The sequence below is a fragment of the Eschrichtius robustus genome, chromosome 7 (assembly GCF_028021215.1).
Source record: "Eschrichtius robustus isolate mEscRob2 chromosome 7, mEscRob2.pri, whole genome shotgun sequence".
Taxonomy (NCBI): Eukaryota; Metazoa; Chordata; class Mammalia; order Artiodactyla; family Eschrichtiidae; genus Eschrichtius; species Eschrichtius robustus.
This window is the reverse complement of record NC_090830.1, coordinates 119,384,804-119,403,016: the sequence shown is the minus strand read 5'-3', so window position 1 is coordinate 119,403,016 and position 18,213 is coordinate 119,384,804. Positions and strand designations below refer to the sequence as shown.

The following is an 18,213-nucleotide window of genomic DNA, read 5'->3' as shown; positions in this document are numbered from 1 at the left end:
TTAAATTTAGTAGGCGGGGGAGGTAAGGAGAGACTGGTGGGGTTTAGGGTGGGGCTTTGGTGACAGAATTCTTCCATTCACCTCTGTTCTGTAGATGAACAAGATTCACCAACTTCATAGGAACCAAAGTTTCATCTTGACTAAGGGCTGGATGAGTAGGTAGGGTAGCCAACATAGCTTGGGCCTGAGGAGGTGTAAGTAGCAGAGGAACTGGGCATCCCACCATTTAAGAAGGGCAGACCTTGGCCTTGTCCTCAAGGAGCTCCTTGTTTCTTCTCCTGCCTGGGAACCTCTGATGGGCTCTTCCTTGCCTCCTGCCAGGCCCAGGCTTCAGCCTTTGGACTTGGGCTTCCTGTCACATGGATTCTCTGCTGGATTCACCAGTGGTGTTTTTCATTCTCTGCCTTTCAACTGATTGGATGCAGCCCATGTGTATCGGTGAGGGCGATCTTTATTGGGTCTACCAATTCGAATGTTAATCTTTTCCAGAAACAACCTCACAGACACACTGAGAAATAATGTTTTACCAGCTGGCTATCTGGGAATCCCTTAGCAAGTCAAGCTGACACATAACATTAACCCTCACAGCACTAGCACACTGCTGTCTGAGATTGGGTCTCTCCTTTGAAAGGGTCTCACAGGCTGTTGTGGAGCAGCAGCCAAACTCCTGCTAGTTCTGCTTCACTTGTGAACCTTCACCTCCAGGGGAGGCCTCATTGTGTGGAAAGATTGGACCTGTGAGTATTACTTGCGTTAACCTTTGAAGGCTTCCAGTTAAGGGTGTGCTGGAAGCTTTGTAGTGTTGGTATTTCAGTTTCAGTTTCCTTTTGCCTGGAGTTAGGATAAAATCTGTATGTTTACTGGTAGGGGATGTTCTTGTAGCCAAGCCAGGTTTATCTTGATGTTCTTGGTCCTGGGCGCTGTTCCTGAGCCAACTTTTTTTGGTATCATAATGCTGGTTTTCGGTCTGATACTCTGATTGATTTTTTAAAATTCTGTCTTTGACATTAGGTGTGACCTAATAGACCCAAAGCAATTTCTTATTCAGCTTTGGGAATGGCGGCGACACTGGCCAAACCCCAGTGATGTTCCAGGCTTTCCCTCAGTGTTTCATCTCCTGCTAATGGATCTGGAATATCAAAATTGGATGGGTCCTCCCTAAATGAGGAAGTTTAAGCTCTAATCCTGGAAAAATGTGTTTTCCAGCAACATCCTGAAAACACAAAAAGTTAAGCTTGCTTGATATGAGCTGTCACTTTTATTGCAGAAGTCACTATTTGTTTAGGCTTCACAAACTTATATTCTTGTACTCTTGCTGTCCTCTTCTCTCTCACCTCCCTCCCCACTACCCCCCCCCCCCATTTTTCTTTTATAATCTTTGGTTATCATTTCTATTGCTGTAGCTTAGCCATCTGCCTTGCAAGGCGGGAGAAGTTGTGTTTTGCTTGTCTGGTGCATATTTCCTGACTACCATATCAGGGCTAAGTATTGGGACAAATGTAAAAGGCAAGCAGTTAGCATATAGGTAAGCGTATGGGCTCTAGAAACTGTCTGGGTTCAGGTGGCAGATTTGCCACTTAACTAGCTGCTTGACCTCAAGTAAGTTACCTCAAACTCCTAAGTGTCAGGTAATCTCTCTGCGTCTCAGTTTCTCCACCAGCAAAAATGGGACAGTGACATATCTATTTCTTAGGGCTGTTGTTAGGATCAAATGAGTTAATAGATATAAATGCTTAAAGCATGTCTGTCACCTAATAAGTCTCATTATATTAGCTGCTATTTCTGTTGTTGTTATTATTACTATTATAGAAATGAATGAGGGAAAATATTCCCTTAAAGAGTAGATAGCCCCAGTCACAAATCTAACACAAAATGCGACTAGTAAATGTCATAGGAAAGAACTCAATCAGCACTGTCCAGTAGAAATATATGAGGCACATATGTAGTTTTAACTATTCTAATAGCCATAGTAAAAAAAAAAAGTAAAAAGAAGCAGTGAAATTATTTTTAATAATACATTTCATTTACCCCAGTATGTCCAAAATATTATCATTTCATCACATCATCAGTATAAAAAATCATTAGTGAGATAGTTTACATTTCTTTTTTTATACTGAGTCTTCAATTCCGGTATGTATATCATTACAAAACATCTCAACTTGAATGTGGAATGTTCGTGGGAAATATTTGATCTGTATTTAGATTTCATAAAATTTACAGTTGAAAAAGTGGCCTTACATACCAAAGTTTTTCTAAACATACTTAAAAAGTTTTGTAATAAATGAACCTTGAGCATCAGTTTTAAAATTTATATTTAAATTAGTTGAAATAAAATCAGACATTTAGTTTCTCAGTCACATTAGCCACATTTCAAGTGCTTGGTAGCTACATGTGTCTGGTGGCTACTCTAATGCTAAGCACAGATTTAAAGTGTGGACTGAACTCACAGGTGAGAGGGAATATTTTAAGCTGACAGGGTCAAGGAAGGCTTCATGATGGAAATGCATTTAAATTGGAATGTGAACAGGTAGAATTTGGGTGCTTACAGGTAGAGAGGTACAAGAAATACCATGGGCAAATCCATGGAAGTAGGAGAACATGAATAACGATAACCCTAAAGAAGAAAGAATAATAGGGTCTGGTCAAGGCCACTCAGGAGCCACCAGAGTCAGGAGTTTAGGTTTCTGTTAGACGGTAAGGACCCACTGAAGGTCTTTGAATAAGAGAGTGACACGATCAATGAACGGGAGCAGTGTTCAGTGTGGATTGGAGAAGGGAGACACTGGGAACTGAGAAGCCTGTTCCGAGGCCACTGCAGGATCCCAGAGTCGGGCTACAGAGGGCCTGGACGTGGGTGCTGGTCTTAGAAGCAGAGAAGAAGGGAAGGATTTGGAGGAGAAGCGGTAGATAGATGGAGCGAGGACCTTGCAGGCAGATGACCGAGGGAACTGGGAAGTTTGGAAGCTGAGAGGGTTTGTGGTGCCGTCCACAGAAAGAAATGAGGAGCCCCACGTTCCTTGTTTCAGGCCCCATGGAGAGGAGGGCCCTCGTTGGGATGACTGTTAGGTGGGACTCTGGGTCCTTGCCAGGGCTGTGAGGACAGGGAGGAAGTGCTGGCTCTGTGTGACCTGCCGCAGGAGCCTCCTCAGTAACAGAGAGGCTGCTGTTCTCTGGGGCTCTTGCTCCTGTTTCGTTTCAGGCTAGATTCAGCGTTGCTGGAATTTCTCCTACGGGTTGGGGAGGGAGGGTGTTAGAGAAATGAAGAGGAGTCTTGAATTCTGTCCTTTGTGTACTTTGCAAAGCACAGATACACACACCCACACACTGTTGCGTGTTGGAGACAGTACGCACCCCGAATACGTAATTGTGCAAGGACTTGGCACTCCAGGGCTCTGCTCCTCTCTGTCCTTTGCGACTCTAAGGGTTTTTTCTTTTAAACTCAGAACAATGGTTGTAGTATTAATGAGTTTGGGCCCGGGGGTACTTTTACAGCGAGGAAGTGTCCATTGTCTCTTGTAATCTGGGTATTTTCATGTACCTTCTAAGCCAAATGCTGGGATTTGCGGGCACTACTGGCCCCAAATCAGGAGAATCATTGGCTGGGGCCAGAACTGCACTGGCCCCACCTTTGAGAAATCCGAACTCTTCATCCTCCCCTTCTGTGAGGCCCCTCGTCTGCTTTTGGGCTCGGCTTAGTCCAAAGATCCCGTTCTTGGAGGGGGCGGCCCTGCCACCTTGAGCTTTTGGCTGTGTTTATGGTTCCTCCTTCTGGAAGACATGACTCTGATTTTCCGAAACTCTTTTTGATTCTACTCCCATTCCTCCAGGAGCTGGCTTCCTGTTTTTATTTCTTAAATAGGCTCTCTCCTGGGGTGGAGGTAGTGATTTTTATCCCAGAGTGATTTTATTCACCGTATTAATTAGAGTAACGCTAGCTGTGGTAACACATCTCAAAGTTTCAGTGACTCTGTATTGTAGAGCCTTATTTCTTGTTCATGTAGCAGTCCAGAGTGGGTGTTCCTGGTTGGTGGGTGACTTTCTTCCACTAGGAAGAAGAGTGATTCAGGGATCCAGGCACTTTCCATCCTGTGATGCCACCATTCCAGCTGGCGGAAGGGAAGGAGTATGGAGAGGGTGCGTCCATCTTTAACTGCCCTGACTCAGATATCACTTCCCACCCACTTTCCATTGGTGAGAACTAGTCATGTGATCCCTCCTAGATGCAAGGGGGCCTGGGAAATGAAGTCCTGGATGGGAAACCAATCATTCTTCAGTGACTTTACAGTAAGGAAAGGGCATGAATCTTTGGGCAGCTATCCGTTTTTCCCACGTACCTTGACTTGGTTTCATTTAAGAGACAAGAAAGCCAGTAAGTGGGAGCCAGGCTTGAACATAGGTTTGATTCCTGCATGTAGGAGACATCTATTATGTGGTTGATGAAGGTAGAGGTGAATGGGGGGCATACCTGTGTTCCTTGTTCCCTCAGAGTTTATAATCCACTTGTGCAGACCAGATGTGCACAGTCTCTGTACAGAATAAAAGAGGTTGCTTGGCAGTGTGGTAAAGGCATGGGCTTTTGAAAGTCAGACCTGAGATCAGATCTCGGCTCTGCCACTTAGAGCAGTGGTGTCTTGGTTGGGGGGTGGTGGTAAGTAAGTAATTTACTTCCCTGAGCTGCTGATTCTTCTTCTTTTTTTTTTTTTTTTAAACCTGTAAATGGGAAGGATGATACCTTCCAGAGCTGCTGTTGGGGTTAGAATTAGGGGAAATGAAGATAGTTATTGGCAAGTAGTCAATCTTAGCCAATATTATTTGTTATCATCACCCAAGGTGGGGAGCATCGATAAGTGCCATTGTGGATGGTTCGGTAAAATTGAGAGGTGTGGGGGATCTCTGAAAGCTGGATGGGTCAGAAAGCTTTGTGGAAGAGGGCATGTTTGAGCTGGATTTGGAGACATGGCTGAGGCTTTTTTTTTTTTTTTCTGTAGTTTACTGATATGCTTTATTTGGCTGTGTGTTATTTAAATTGTTTGAATTAGATGCCAACATTTAAAAATTGAGTGATCTCTCACGAACATACATATATTTAGCTTTACCTGAAATATTGAAGGTTGGCAACACGTGGTTCACATTCCAGCATGACGGGAATCAGAGCTGAGTAGGAGCTGCTCTCTCTAGAAGAGACAGCCTCTTGTCCTGCTTTACTCATTTAGTTTACCTGCCTGTACCCTAGGGCTTTTGAGTTTGAAACCCCAGTTATAATCCCTTCTGGCCTTTTTCCTGTTGGATAAAGCATTAGTTTCCTGTTGCTGCTGTGACAAACTTAGTGGCTTATAACAACACAAATTTATTATCTCACAGTTCTGGAGGGCTGGAGTCTGCAGTGGTCAGCAGGGCTAAAGTGACTTCTGGAGGCTCTGGGGAGAATCCATTTCCTTGTCTTTTCCGGTTTCTAGAGGGCACCTGCATTTCTTGGCTTGTAGCCCTTTCTCTGTCTTCAAAGAAGTGGCTAAGGTCTTAACTACGGAGAAAGGTTCATCTCTCCTCCTGCTTGTTCATTTATTCTGCAAGTATTGGTTGCGGGACTAGTGTGTGTCACCTGTGCCCTGTACAGGGACAGTGACAAACAAGACAGACAAACACCCTGGTCTCATGGGACTTACATTCTGTGGGGCAGGACAATAACAGTGTAAAAGAGTCATTAAGAAGAGAAACATCTAGAAAAATGCGCTATACAGAGAGGCAGAAGAGGCTGAGTGGCTACTGTAGCTGGATAGTCGAGGCAAGCCTCTCTGGGGAGGTGACATCTGACCTGAAATACAATGATGGGAAGGAGCCTGCCATGCCATGATCAGAGGGAGACTTTTATAGGCACAAGGAAAAGCATGTGCAAAGGCCTTGAAGCAGGAATGAGATTGGCAAGCGCAAGGAGCAGAAAGCAGGTGGTGTGGCTGGAGCACCGTGAGGGGGAGGATTGTGGGAGGGGAGCAGGGCCGGATCAAGCTATGCCTTGGGGACTGGGCTGGGGTTTGGATTTTATCCTAAGTGTGATGGGAAGTCACTGGAGGATTTTAAGCAGGATGCTAACATGATATATACACATTTTGAAAAGCTCACTCTGAGTGTGTGTGAAGAGTGGATTGTAGGGACAGTGGTCCAGGTAGAGATGAGGGAGGCTTGGACGGGGGCATATTAGAGATGGAGAGAAATGGACAGTTTTGGAGGAAAAAGTCAACGGCTGTGTTTCTTTGCGGCTTTTTCCTAGTATGCTAAGGCTTTGGCTTATTTTAGGCCTTTTGCTGTTCTCTAGGGAGAATGTTCCCGGGCTTTGCCAGCTTCATGGCTGGGGGAAGAGTGGGAGGCCCGGGCCCAGTGCTTGTCTGGCCTCTGCTTAGCCTGTTGGTGTGGAGGTGACAGCTTTGGTCAGTGATGTCTTTCTGGCATGTTGGCCACTTAGGTCATGTCTAGACGTTCTTGCTCCACCCTCATCTCGATCCCAAACCAAACACATCCACCTGCTGTTAATTCCATCTCCCTTTGGAGAAACTCTTCTCCTGCCTTTGCTGAGAGGCAGGTCCAGGTAACCCCTGGGGGGCCGTGAGCCTCCGCCCAGGCTTCCCCAGGTAGGGGTGGGGCACTCCTTGAGAGCTGTGTCCCTGCGTGCCAGAGCCCAGCCAGGCTGAGCCCCTCACCCGCCTCCTCACTGTGCGTCAGGTGGGAGAGCACCCAGCCAGGGGGACCTCCTTGTTGGTCCAGAGTGCCCCCTCTGTATTTTCCCCGTTGTGTACTCTGATTTTTAGCGCAAGGTTTTTTTTGTTAACTGAGTTTCCCCAGCCTCTTAGCTGCTTTTTCACCACTCAGGAGGAAGAGATTAATAGCATCTCTTCTGGTGCATGTGCGCAGCACCCCCGGGTTTCTGGAGAGTTGTTCTGAACACTCACTTACTGCTCCTCTCACAGGAGAACTAGGAGAAGGGCAGGAAGAGACTCCCCCATGTTGGCCTTTCCTTTTTCAGTCTTGCACTCACTAATCCCTGGTGAATAAACAAAGGAGGGCACTACAGTTCATAAACGATGCTCCAGGCCACTTCTTTTTATGTCCTTAGTGCTATCTGGTCAATGTTCCCTTGTGTTTTCGGGATCAAACATTTGCTTGCCATTGCATTCAGCAATCTGAAATGACCCGTTGTAGAAATGAGGAACTGAGGCTGAGAGAGGAGAGGAGACTCGTTGCAGACCACGTAGCTGGGCCTGCTAGAGGGCAGGTGCGGCCCAGAGCTCTCAGAGCTCCTTCATCCTGCCATCATGATTCTTTCTGCTGACCCTTCCAGCACCTCTGTGGGTCACGGTCTTGTGACTGGTCTGAGGCTGCGATTGTGGCTGCCTTGGTAAAAGGGGCAGCTCTCATCCACGCGGCAGGACTAGAACCTGGGAGCCGTTTTCCCCTACATCATGTTGACTGTCCCAAAATGCCTTGGGCTCCAGCCAGCAGCCCCCTTCTCTATCCTAAGCATTCTTAACCCTGCCAAGTCCTTTAGCTCAGGAAAAACCTGCTAACAGGAGGAGCAGTGGCTCTGGTCTCAAGTAGATCAGATCCTGGCCCTGCTATTGATGTGTTAGTTACTTAAAGATTCTGTGTTTGAACCTCAGTTTTCTCATTTGCTATTGGTATTATCCTGGAGAGTTATTTTGAGGTTGGGAGACGATGTGTTTTATGGGGGCAGCATGGCATAGGGCTTCAGAGTTGAGGCTCTGAAACCGCCCAGGTTCAAATCCTGCCTCTGCTACTTACTAGCTGTGTGACTTTGGACAAGTTACTTGACTCTCTGTGCCTCACTGGCTATTACCAGAAGTTACACAATACGTGGCCTCGTACCCTTTCCCCAGGAATGGGAAACTCTTACTTTCTTAGCCCTAATCCCATTCCATCCAGAGGCAAGAGATTATCTGGGAAGGGAAGGACCTGGATTTGAACATGATGTTTTATTTTGCTGAAGCCTCCTGGGTTAGAGGAAGCATTTCCCTTCGTTCCCTAACAGGAAGGGACAGGGTCTGCGTGGGAGAGATTGGTGACACTGCCTTGGATGGGGGATACAAACAGGAAGTTCAGAAATAAGCTGATATCTAAAGAGACTTAAGTTAGAGAATTATTGGCACATAAAACAGAAATTCGGGCTTTTGAGAAAAATAACAGATGCCTAAATGTCAGTGGCAAAGAAGGGAGAAGGCTATTGGTTTGTTTTTTGAGTAAGATCTCAGTGAGGAAAGAGCAGTTTTGATCTGTTTCTCTTGACTTGCTTTGTTCTCCAGATGAAAAAATTGAGGTTAAAGGGAACAGCCCTTTAGCCCTTAGTTAATTAGGGTCTTCTGTAGTGTGCACTAATTAAAAAAAAAAAATGTTCAGCTTGCCTTTTCAGCTAGATTGGCAGTTCCTTGAAGGCAGGTGCCCAGCTTTTGCCAGCCTTTGCAGTCCTGCTGGGCTGAGCAGGAGTCAGCATGTGACTGATCAAGGTCCAATTCCTTGTCCTTTTTGTTTTCCAGAGTGAGTACATTGCTCCGTGTGACTGTCGGCGGGCCTTTGTCTCTGGATTTGATGGCTCTGCAGGTGAGTTTCTAAATTCTCTCTTTGTTCTTTTGGTACTTTTGTTTGCCTCTCAAAAATAACTAGACCCAGTTTCAGCCTGTGATATAGAACCAAAAAGAAAATGCAAACCAGACGTCCCCATGAGCCTCTGCAGAGGGGATGTGGTCCCGGCACCCCCAGCTCCTAAGCTTACATTTTAGTGTCTCTTTATGCCTTTGCTTTTCAAGTCTTAAAAAATGTTACTTAAAAAATATTTTTGAACTTTTTACTAACTGTAACATACATACAGAAAAGTGTATCAATTAACCTGAATACCCCTGTGTAACTAGCACTCCAAATAAGAAGTGGGACACTAATAGCATCCTTAAAACCCCTCTCCTTAGCCTATTGGTCCTGTGTAATTGTCTAAGCCCTTGACTTTTGGTTTCTCTGTTTTCAGTTTCAGCTTAAATAACAAAGATGAATGTCGAGCTACATTGTTGCCCTGCCCTAACTTTACCAAAACTGTTGTGCCCTTGAGTTTTAGGATGGGTTCCCCCCTTCAGACTCCCATCCTTCAAGCTGCTAGACTTGGTGCGAGCCCCTCTCCTCGCAGTTAGCGCACTGCTTCCGTTGATGTAAAAGGCACTTTAGGATTGGTGTTGGCTGACACCTCTGCTGAAAGCCCTGAGTTCTGCTGGGCCTGTGGGAACTGAGGGCAGGTAGAGGTGGGAGGCATAAACTCCCGGCTGGTGACCAACTGCTGCATCACAGTGAACACTGACAGCATCCAGGTGGTCTCTCTTGGGAAAGGTGAAACACCTCCTTTAGGGTGTCTCCTGGAGCAGATGGCTGTGATCACTGAGCAGATCCACCACTATCTTGTTGTTAATTCCGAGACCCTTGTGGCCGCAGGTCCACAGACCTCTTTCTACTGGCCTTGACTCATGCTGTACAAGTGGGGTCCTTTCTGTGCAGGGACCAGTACCCAGGCTGACTCAGGACTGTTTCTTTCACAGCTTGGCCCACAGCTGGTTTTCAGTGGTATCATCTTCTCTTGCCTGGAGGTTCTCTTGGAGTTAAAGGCCCCGCTGCCCCACCAGAGGCCCCACCAGAGCGGTGGTGAGGCCACACGGGATCTGGTGCCCCTCACCGTGCTCGCCTGCCTGCTGCCGTTTTGTGCAGCTTCTAGGTGGTGGTCAGAAACCTTTCTCATCTCTTTGCTCCCCTGCTGTAGGCACAGCCATCGTCACAGAAGAACATGCGGCCATGTGGACTGATGGGCGCTACTTCCTCCAGGCTGCCAAGCAGATGGACAGCAACTGGACGCTCATGAAGATGGGTGCGTAGAGGCACCGCCATCTCAACTTTAGTGGGCAGCTCTGGCAGGGGACCCTAGGGCTCCTCAGGGCTTCTGGATCTTACCCCTTTTATGGGGCCACGGACCCCTTTTATGGGGCCACAGGCCCCTTTTAGAATCCAGGGTGTCTTAGTCTGCTCAGGCTGCCAAAACAAAATACCATAGACTGGGTGGCTTAAACAACAGAAATGTACTTTTTCACTTCTGGTGGCTGGAGGTCTGAAATCAGGGTGCTGTTGTGGTCAGGTTCTGGTGAGAGCTCTCTTCCTGGCGTGCAGACAGCCTCCTTCTCGCTGTATCCTTCCATGGCTCTCTCTCTCTGTTCCCCTGCTCAGAAGGCCACCAGTCCTCCTGGATTAGAATTCTACCTTATGACTGCATTTAACCTTAATTACCTCCTAAACCCCCTGTCTCCAAGTATAGTTACGTTTGGGGGAGGGCTTCAATGTATGAAGTTTGAGGGGACAGTCCAGTTCGTGGCACAAGGAAAACCAAGAAAATGACATGCTGATATACACATACCATTACGTGTTCAATTTTGGAAGATCCTGGTTCAGGGTACTCATTTCAGTGAGGAGAAACTGAGGGCCAGAGAGGACAGTTGCTTTGCTGCAGCTCACATAGCTTGCTGTGCATTTGATTCATGCACTGGGGCCTTTCCACTGCTCTTTGCTGCCTCGTGATTCAAAGTGAGATAAAGGTAAGGGGCCACTAGCAACTGAAGCTAGGAAGCTCTCCCTCTGAGGATCCTGACTTGCTTCTGGCAGCTCAGCCATAGGGCAAGAGCATGGGTCTGGAACTTTCTTGGGCAAGTTGCTTCACCTTCAGTGCTTCAGTTTCCTCATATGTAAGGTGGAATAGTAATAGTAAGTACCACATAAAATGGTGAGGATTAAAGAAATAGTATATGGGAAGCATAGAGCTCAGTGTTTATTGGATAATGATTGTGTGTGTGTGTGTGTGTGTGTGTGTACTCTTGTTTTTTCATTTAATTTTGTGCTGTAGTTTTCCTTGTCACTATAATAGTCTTTTGAAACATGATTTTAGTCGTTGTACAAAGGTCTCTGCCTGCTGAATTTTGAACTTGGACAATAGAAGGAGGGAAAAGGTGCTACCAGGGCTGAGTGAGGAAGAGAAGATGAGGCCAAATCCCTGATATTTCTTGTTTGTAATTGGAAGTAATGAGGAAATCAGGTTGTTACCAGACTCATGGTTCAGGGAACAGAGGGCTGTTGACACTGAGTTGAGTTGAGTTGGCTCCAAGATCCAAGCAGTTAGCCCACTGAGGTAGTGTGTGTGTGTGTGTGTGTGTGTATGTGTGTTTCACACACTCTCCACATATATGTGTTGTTTGTCTTAGGGAGGGAGGAATTAGGAACGTTTTTATCCTGGCAGTGGATTTATTTTAAATTTCCGTTTCTCAAAAGTCTTTTTAAAAATATAGAAACATCAAAGCTACAGGTGGTTGTTGCCCCAGTTGTTCTCCCTCTTCTCTCTCTCTCTCTCTCTGTCTCACACACACACACACACGCGCACACACACACACACACACACACAGAGGCACTTGGGCTGTAGGGCTATTATAAATGGATAGGCCACTAGACCTTTACACTTCTTGATTACATGCCTCTGTTGACGGTATATGCGCCCAGTCCATCTGTATTTCAAATACAAGCAAAGATTAATATCTTATATTTTAAGAAAAATTACAAATGGAAGTCCTAATACTTTCTGCTTGTACCCCAGTGGATCATTCAGTGTGCCTCTGGGGTGTGGGCATCTCTCTTTGGGGCCTAAACTCCAGCTGTTAGATAAGTCAGCGCTTTGGGGTTCAGAGTGTCAGAGGAGCGAATACTGTCTGCCTGTCCTCTAGAACAGCCCCAGCGGATGAGTCCTTCTCCCTTCCAAGCCCCTCTCTAGTTTCTGCCCTAAGCCCACCTCCTCACTGTCTCTCCTGTGTAGGGAGATCCTGGTGGGTGTAGCTGGGGAGTGGTTCATCCCTGGGGTTTTTGCCAAACATCTGTCTGCTAGGAGATGATATGACTTCATCCTGTGAAAGTTATACTAGGGGCATTAAAGGAACTTGATTAGTAAGTGGCTTGTTCAGCGGTTTGAAAAAAATAGGAAAGAATCAAATAGCAGAATAACAACTCAGTGCCAGCTTCTAGGCAGTTTTTTAGAACAGATTCATGAGCTCATTTCTTTTTTTTTTTTTTTTAAATATTTATTTATTTGTTTGCTTTTTTTGGCTGCATTGGGTACTTAGTTGCAGCATGCGGGCTCTTCGTTGCGGCTTGCGGGCTTCTCTAGCTGTGGTGCTCGGGCTCCAAAGCGCGTGGGCTCTAGTTTGTGGCACACAGGCTCTCTAGTTGAGGCGTGCGGGCTCGGTGGTTGTGACACCTGGGCTTAGTTGGCATCGAGGTGGTTGAGGCACGTGGGATCTTAGTTCCCCGACCAGGGGTTGAACCCACGTCCCCTGCATTGGAAGGCTGATTCTTAACCACTGGACCACCGGGGAAGTCCCATGAGCTCATTTCTTTACAAACCTTTGAACTTCCCTTCTGTGGTTATGTGGTTATCAGTACTCGCTAGGGAGAATAGTAGAACAGTACTATTTCAGAATATGTGAACTTTTGCTCTTAATACTTTACCGAAATGTTAATTGTTTAGCAAAAATTTGATGAAAAAAGTATACATCCGAAACATACAAGATACTGGGTTGAATTAAAGAAAAACGGGGATATAAAAATAACTTTAGTTCCTTTTTTGAAGCTTATTTGGTGTCCTATGACTGTTTGCTCTTGGTAGTTGGGAAGCCCAGGGAGCCAGTTAAAGACACGATGTTGGGTTCCTGTGTGTCCCTCTTACAGTCTTTGGATACGTTTCTCTGCTGCCAGTCAGGCCTGGTTGTCTGGTGGGGGCCTTCACTCTGCAATGCTGCCCTCCAGATAAGGGGAGGGCACTGTGGTGTGTGTTCCCTTTACCTGGTGTGCGATGTAAGGGAGGTTCCCAGCTCCAGCCTTCACCATATCACCACCCACCCTCTCATCATCAGTAGTGGTAAAAGTGACCGAAGACTGATACAAGATGATCTTCACGATGACACCATGTACCTGTATTGCAGCGATTCCTGGGATGCCTTTTACCAGGGGTCTAATGAAAATCCTGTTTCTTTTTTTCTTCTGTCTCACCCATTCCTTATATACCATCTTACTTTATGTTTTCCTTTTATAGCATCTTACACTTTTCATAGCCTTCCAGGATTAAGTTCAGATTTTCCAAGTGCCGTCAATTCTCTTTGAAGAAGGTACTTAATAAAGACCCTGCTATCATGATGTTGGTGAATTGCCTTCTTCTGGATAGGACAGTGAGCTCGGGTCCCCTGGGAATTGCTTCTCATCTGTTCTTCACTCTGTAGGTCTGAAGGACACACCAACTCAGGAAGACTGGCTGGTGAGTGTACTTCCTGAAGGATCCAGGGTTGGTGTGGACCCATTGATCATTCCTACAGGTGAGTAAGCATAGGCCCTTTCATCTTGGGTGAGGAAGTGAGTTCTAGAGGCCTCTCCATCCTCCCTGTTTGCTTGTGGGTTGTGGAACATTTGGGGGCTCAGCATGATTTGATGTCACAACAAAGGTCAAGGTGAGGAGAAGAGTTAGCACAGGGCCACGGGATAGCCTTTCAGAAGGTGCCAGGCTCTCAAAGCCCTGCTGCCTGTAAAGGGTGTTCAGTTCATAGCTAGACCACGTGTGTTTCTCCTCAGATTACTGGAAGAAGATGGCCAAGGTTCTGAGAAGCGCTGGCCATCACCTCATTCCTGTCAAGGAGAACCTTGTGGACAAGATCTGGACAGACCGTCCTGAGCGTCCCTGCAAGCCCCTCATCACACTGGGCCTGGATTACACAGGTCAGAACCACGGCTGTGCCCAGAAGGCCCCCGACCATCGGCCCCTTCACCTAAACGAAAGTCCTCTGAATCCAGGTCGAGCTTGAGCTGATTGGAGGATTTTGCCCCGCCCTGGCACATGGGGCATTTGATGCAGCAGGAGTTCAGTTTGTTTCCACAGTTGCCACCTACTTGCCACCTACTTTGGCATAGTTTATTCTTGCAAAGCTCTTCTGGGCAGACCTGTGGGTGCTGCTGAGATGGCTTTTTTACCATTCAGTTGCTAACTGCCCCTCTAACGTGTCTAATATTGGAAACAGACTAGAGGTTTCTTTTCTTTTCTTTTTTTGATTTAGTCACCTTGAGAGTTTTATTTCTTTATTTAAATTTTTTTTCCTTCTCACATATTTATTAATCCATAATCAGTGTCAACAGCTGATTGGGTTGTATACACACCCCAGCCTTAGCAGATTGTCTTTTGTTTTGTTTTGTTTTTTAAATTAATTTTTATTGGACTGTAGTGAGCCTAGAGGTTTCTAGATTCCATTTCCTTTTCTTCTGTCAGCATTTGTAGGTTTACCTTCCCAGGCCCCCTCCTTCTGTCCGTCCTCTGCTTTAGTAACTTTCGGGTGTGGGTGGGTTTCTTTGGCTTGTGTGACAGTGGTGAGTGAGGGGCAAGCTCTGTGAACATTCTGTGGGCGATGAAAGAGCGATTTATGGGAGAGTGAGGAGTGCAGAGGGAAGGGCCTGGGAGGTGGGGCTGCCGGGGAGGGAGCCTTGCTGTAGAAACGGCAGAGGAGAGGTGGATGGGGGATGTCTGGAATGTAGGCACATTGCCCAGAGGGGTCCTGGGAAGAAAGCGTTACAGCCCAGACTCTCAGTCAAGTTTGAAACAGCATTCCCGAGCTGGTCTTCACAGCAGCGTTTAGTTGTGGGGACAGCCCCCAGCTTGCTTTCCTTGTGACACCCTCACCTGAGGGTATTACAGATTAGGGGGATGGGTCCAGTGAGCGGCCCAGGGTCAGCTAAACATTTTCCATCAGCGTGTTCTGAGTTTTGTTCAACTGAAGCAGAGGCTCTGACCTATTGCTTATAGAAGGGGGGAGAGCAGGTGTGGCTGGTAAAACTTCTGTTCAGCAGACACATGAGTGCCTGCTGTGTGCAGGACACTGCTAGGTGCTGGGCGAATAAGACAGATGCCTGCCGTGTTCACAGGTGGCTGCGCCCTGCGTTACATGTGCTGTTTCAGGCTGGGTGGTGGTGGTGGTGGTGCTGATGGGGTGAGCTCCTCTAGGACCCCAGTTTCATCCTGGGGAGAGCAGGGAGGCCGTGGCTGTGTCTGACAGCGCAAGTGTGATTTGGAAGTGGTTGTCACACTGAGTCAGACTGTAGAGAATTCCTCGGTCTTAGCACTGAAAGGCAAGTCTCGTATCTCCAGGAATGTAAAGTGGTTCCCCTGACCTCTAAGACTCGGTGAGTTCTCTCTGCTGGGTAGTGTGTTCTCAAAGCTCCCTGTACAGAAGTGTAACTAATTGCTGGTTTTTGGGGTTTCTTTTTTTAAATTAATTTATTTTATTTTTGGCTGTGTTGGGTCTTCGTTGCCGTGCGCAGGCTTTCTCTAGTTGCGGAGAGCGGGGGCTACTCTTCGTTGCGGTGCGCAGGCTTCTCATTGCGGTGGCTTCTCTTGTTGTGGAGCACGGGCTCTAGGGGTGCGGGCTTCATTAGTTGTGGCTCACGGGCTCAGCAGTTGTGGCTCGTGGGCTCTAGAGCACAGGCTCAGTAGTTGTGGCACATGGGCTTAGTTGCTCCGCGGCATGTGGGATCTTCCCAGACCAGGGCTCGAACCCGTGTCCCCTGCATTGGCAGGTGGATTCTTAACCACTGCGCCACCAGGGAAGTCCCACTAATTGCTGGTTTAATTGTCTGTCTTCCCCTCTAGATTATAAGCCCCATGAGCGCAAGGACTGCATGTAGCTCAGAGCTGTAACCACAGTGACCAGCATGGTACCTGCAAGTATCTATGCCTGGGAAGTGTAGATGCTTCATAGACATTTGTTGGATGAACAAATGAATTACTTTTTCTTTGAGGCAGTCAGGGCTCTTGACAGTCAACTAGCTTAGAGTCACTTCTCACGTATGGGGCTTGAATCTGGGCCTTCTGTCTGCTCAGATAACATGCTCCCTGGGATATGGTGCTGGTTAAAAATGTTTGGAATGGGTTCTTTCACTTGGCTTCCGCAGGTCCCTGGGACCAGACCAGGGCTGGAGTCGCAAGTACGTTTGTTTCTTGCAGGCATCTCCTGGAAGGACAAGGTTGTAGATCTTCGGTTGAAAATGGCCGAGAGGAACGTCGTGTGGTTTGTGGTCACTGCCCTGGATGAGATTGCATGTGAGTGCTCTGGTTTCACTGTTGGGGTGTGTTACCCAGTCTCTGCATTGGTTCTCTGGGAATCTGTGTGTTCATGCAATTCAGCTTTCTGAGTGGCCAGGGAATAAGCAAAAGACTGTCACCAGCTGGGTATATGATATGCCGAGTAGGATGGAGAAGTAATTATAGGGAGTCGGGGAGGGGAATGTAGCTTGGTCTGGAGCTGTATTACAGCCAGGGGCTGATGTTAAATCTGTGATGATGTCCCCCTCTGGCCAGTCTACTCAGGACTGTGACATCTCTGAGGAGGGACATTTCCAACAAACTTTGGGTGCCTGTCAACATTCGTGTGTCTCTGTGGGTATAGAAGTAAGATCATAGGAGGTATTTTTTTCTTTATCCTTTTCCTGTATATCCCCAAGTTCTTCGCAATGAGGATGTTCTACAAATATTTCTACTTCAGAAAACTCAGGAACTGAAAGTTCTTCAACAAGCCTTTTGGTACAATAGCAGTTTTTTAATCTTTAGACCTTAAACTATCCCCATGGAATTGTTCAGTGCCTTCTAGAACCTGAAGGAATCTTCTTATTCTGTCTGCTATTTTCTGACTGGATTTGACCCAGGGTACCTGAGACAAGGCACTGCCTTATCCTTCGATTTTTCTCACTGGAGAAAGAAAGTTCACTGCACAGTGTCCTAGCTCTCTAATCCCCAGTTCCAAACTTTGTCAAGAGTGTCAGTGATTTATATCCCTAATTAACTAAATAACTTTAACATCAGAGGAAATAACATATAAAGCTAATTTCTCTCCTTTATTATTAAAAAGACACACACTTCCACTGCAGAAAACCTGGAAAGTGCAGAGGAAGTAGAAAGAAGAAAAAAAAAAATCACCTATAATTTTCTTACACACAGAGAATCACAGTTAACATTCTGCACATATATAATTTTGTAGCTAGATTTTTTCCAATGTTTTGGGATACTCTAAGCATACATAAGCATAATTTTAAGTGAATATTAAATATCTCATCATATGGTTGTATCATAATTTACTTAACCATTCCCCTGCGTATGCCCTTTGAGTAATTTCCAGCGTTCTCGTGATTTTGTTACATCAGAGTACTTGGTGCATCACAATCCATGTCTTAGTTTCTGATAATTTTCTTCCAACTTCTGGTTGGCTTTAGAGGTGGTGTTATGGATTAGAGGGTGTGTGCATGGCAGGGCTTTTGACCATTTTGCCATGTACCTGCCGGGAAGGTTGCACAGGGGTGTATGAATACACCCCTCTCGCCACACCCTCGCCAGCCCCAGGTGCTGTCATTTAAAAAGAGTGCTAGTTTGGTCTGATAGGAAAAACATGTTGCCTCATTGCTTTACTTTGCGAAGCCAGATTTTAAAATAGAGGCAGTGCTTTTTACGCCAGGGTCTTCTCTGCACTCTCATCCTCAGGGGAGCAAGCATGAGGCAGCTGGAAGTCCTCGGACCAGAGCTGTGCTCTCTGCTGGTCCCTCCAGTTTCTCCAACACGCAGTGACCTCACTAGACCCCCTGACACTGGCCAAGGCAGGTCCTCCACCCAGCCGTGGTTCCGGGTGGGCCGCAGGCTCGGGGTTTCATTCGTGGGCCGGAGCCCTGCTGACTCACTGCTTTTGTTCCTCTGCCGGGAAGCCCCGCCTTCCTGGGGCTCTTGACCCTCACACAGGGGGCCTCATCTGGCCTCCCTCATGGGTGGGTCTCAGTTTTTCTACTCTAGGTCGTTCCCCTCAGAAGGGAGCGAGTGCTTGGCTCCCCTCCCCTGTATTTGGGAGTGCCAGAGCGTTTTTCTGTGGCACGTCAGGCCTGCTGGGCCTGGCAGGTCACCGCCGGGTGGACCATTTCAGCTCTTGTCTGGAGGGCATTTGTTGGGTTTTCTGACTAATAACTCTTCCATCCCCTTCTCGGGGTGGTGATGCGGTAGCATAAGAAACAGTTCTGGTGCCATCATTTGGCGGATATGAGCAACTGCAGCTCAGAGGTGGGACCAGGAAGTGAGGC

General features: G+C 46.9%; 1 protein-coding gene across 2 annotated transcripts in view; it reads left to right on the top strand.

The window, feature by feature from the left end:
* Positions 1-18,213, top strand: part of XPNPEP1 (X-prolyl aminopeptidase 1) — a 52,901-nt gene that overhangs the window by 15,792 nt on the left and 18,896 nt on the right. For both annotated transcript variants that reach the window (XM_068548521.1, XM_068548522.1), the window contains 5 exons: positions 8,541-8,604; positions 9,800-9,904; positions 13,341-13,433; positions 13,687-13,830; positions 16,103-16,198. In XM_068548521.1, the coding sequence (XP_068404622.1) occupies positions 8,541-8,604; positions 9,800-9,904; positions 13,341-13,433; positions 13,687-13,830; positions 16,103-16,198 (502 nt within the window). The remainder of the gene's footprint in view (positions 1-8,540; positions 8,605-9,799; positions 9,905-13,340; positions 13,434-13,686; positions 13,831-16,102; positions 16,199-18,213) is intronic.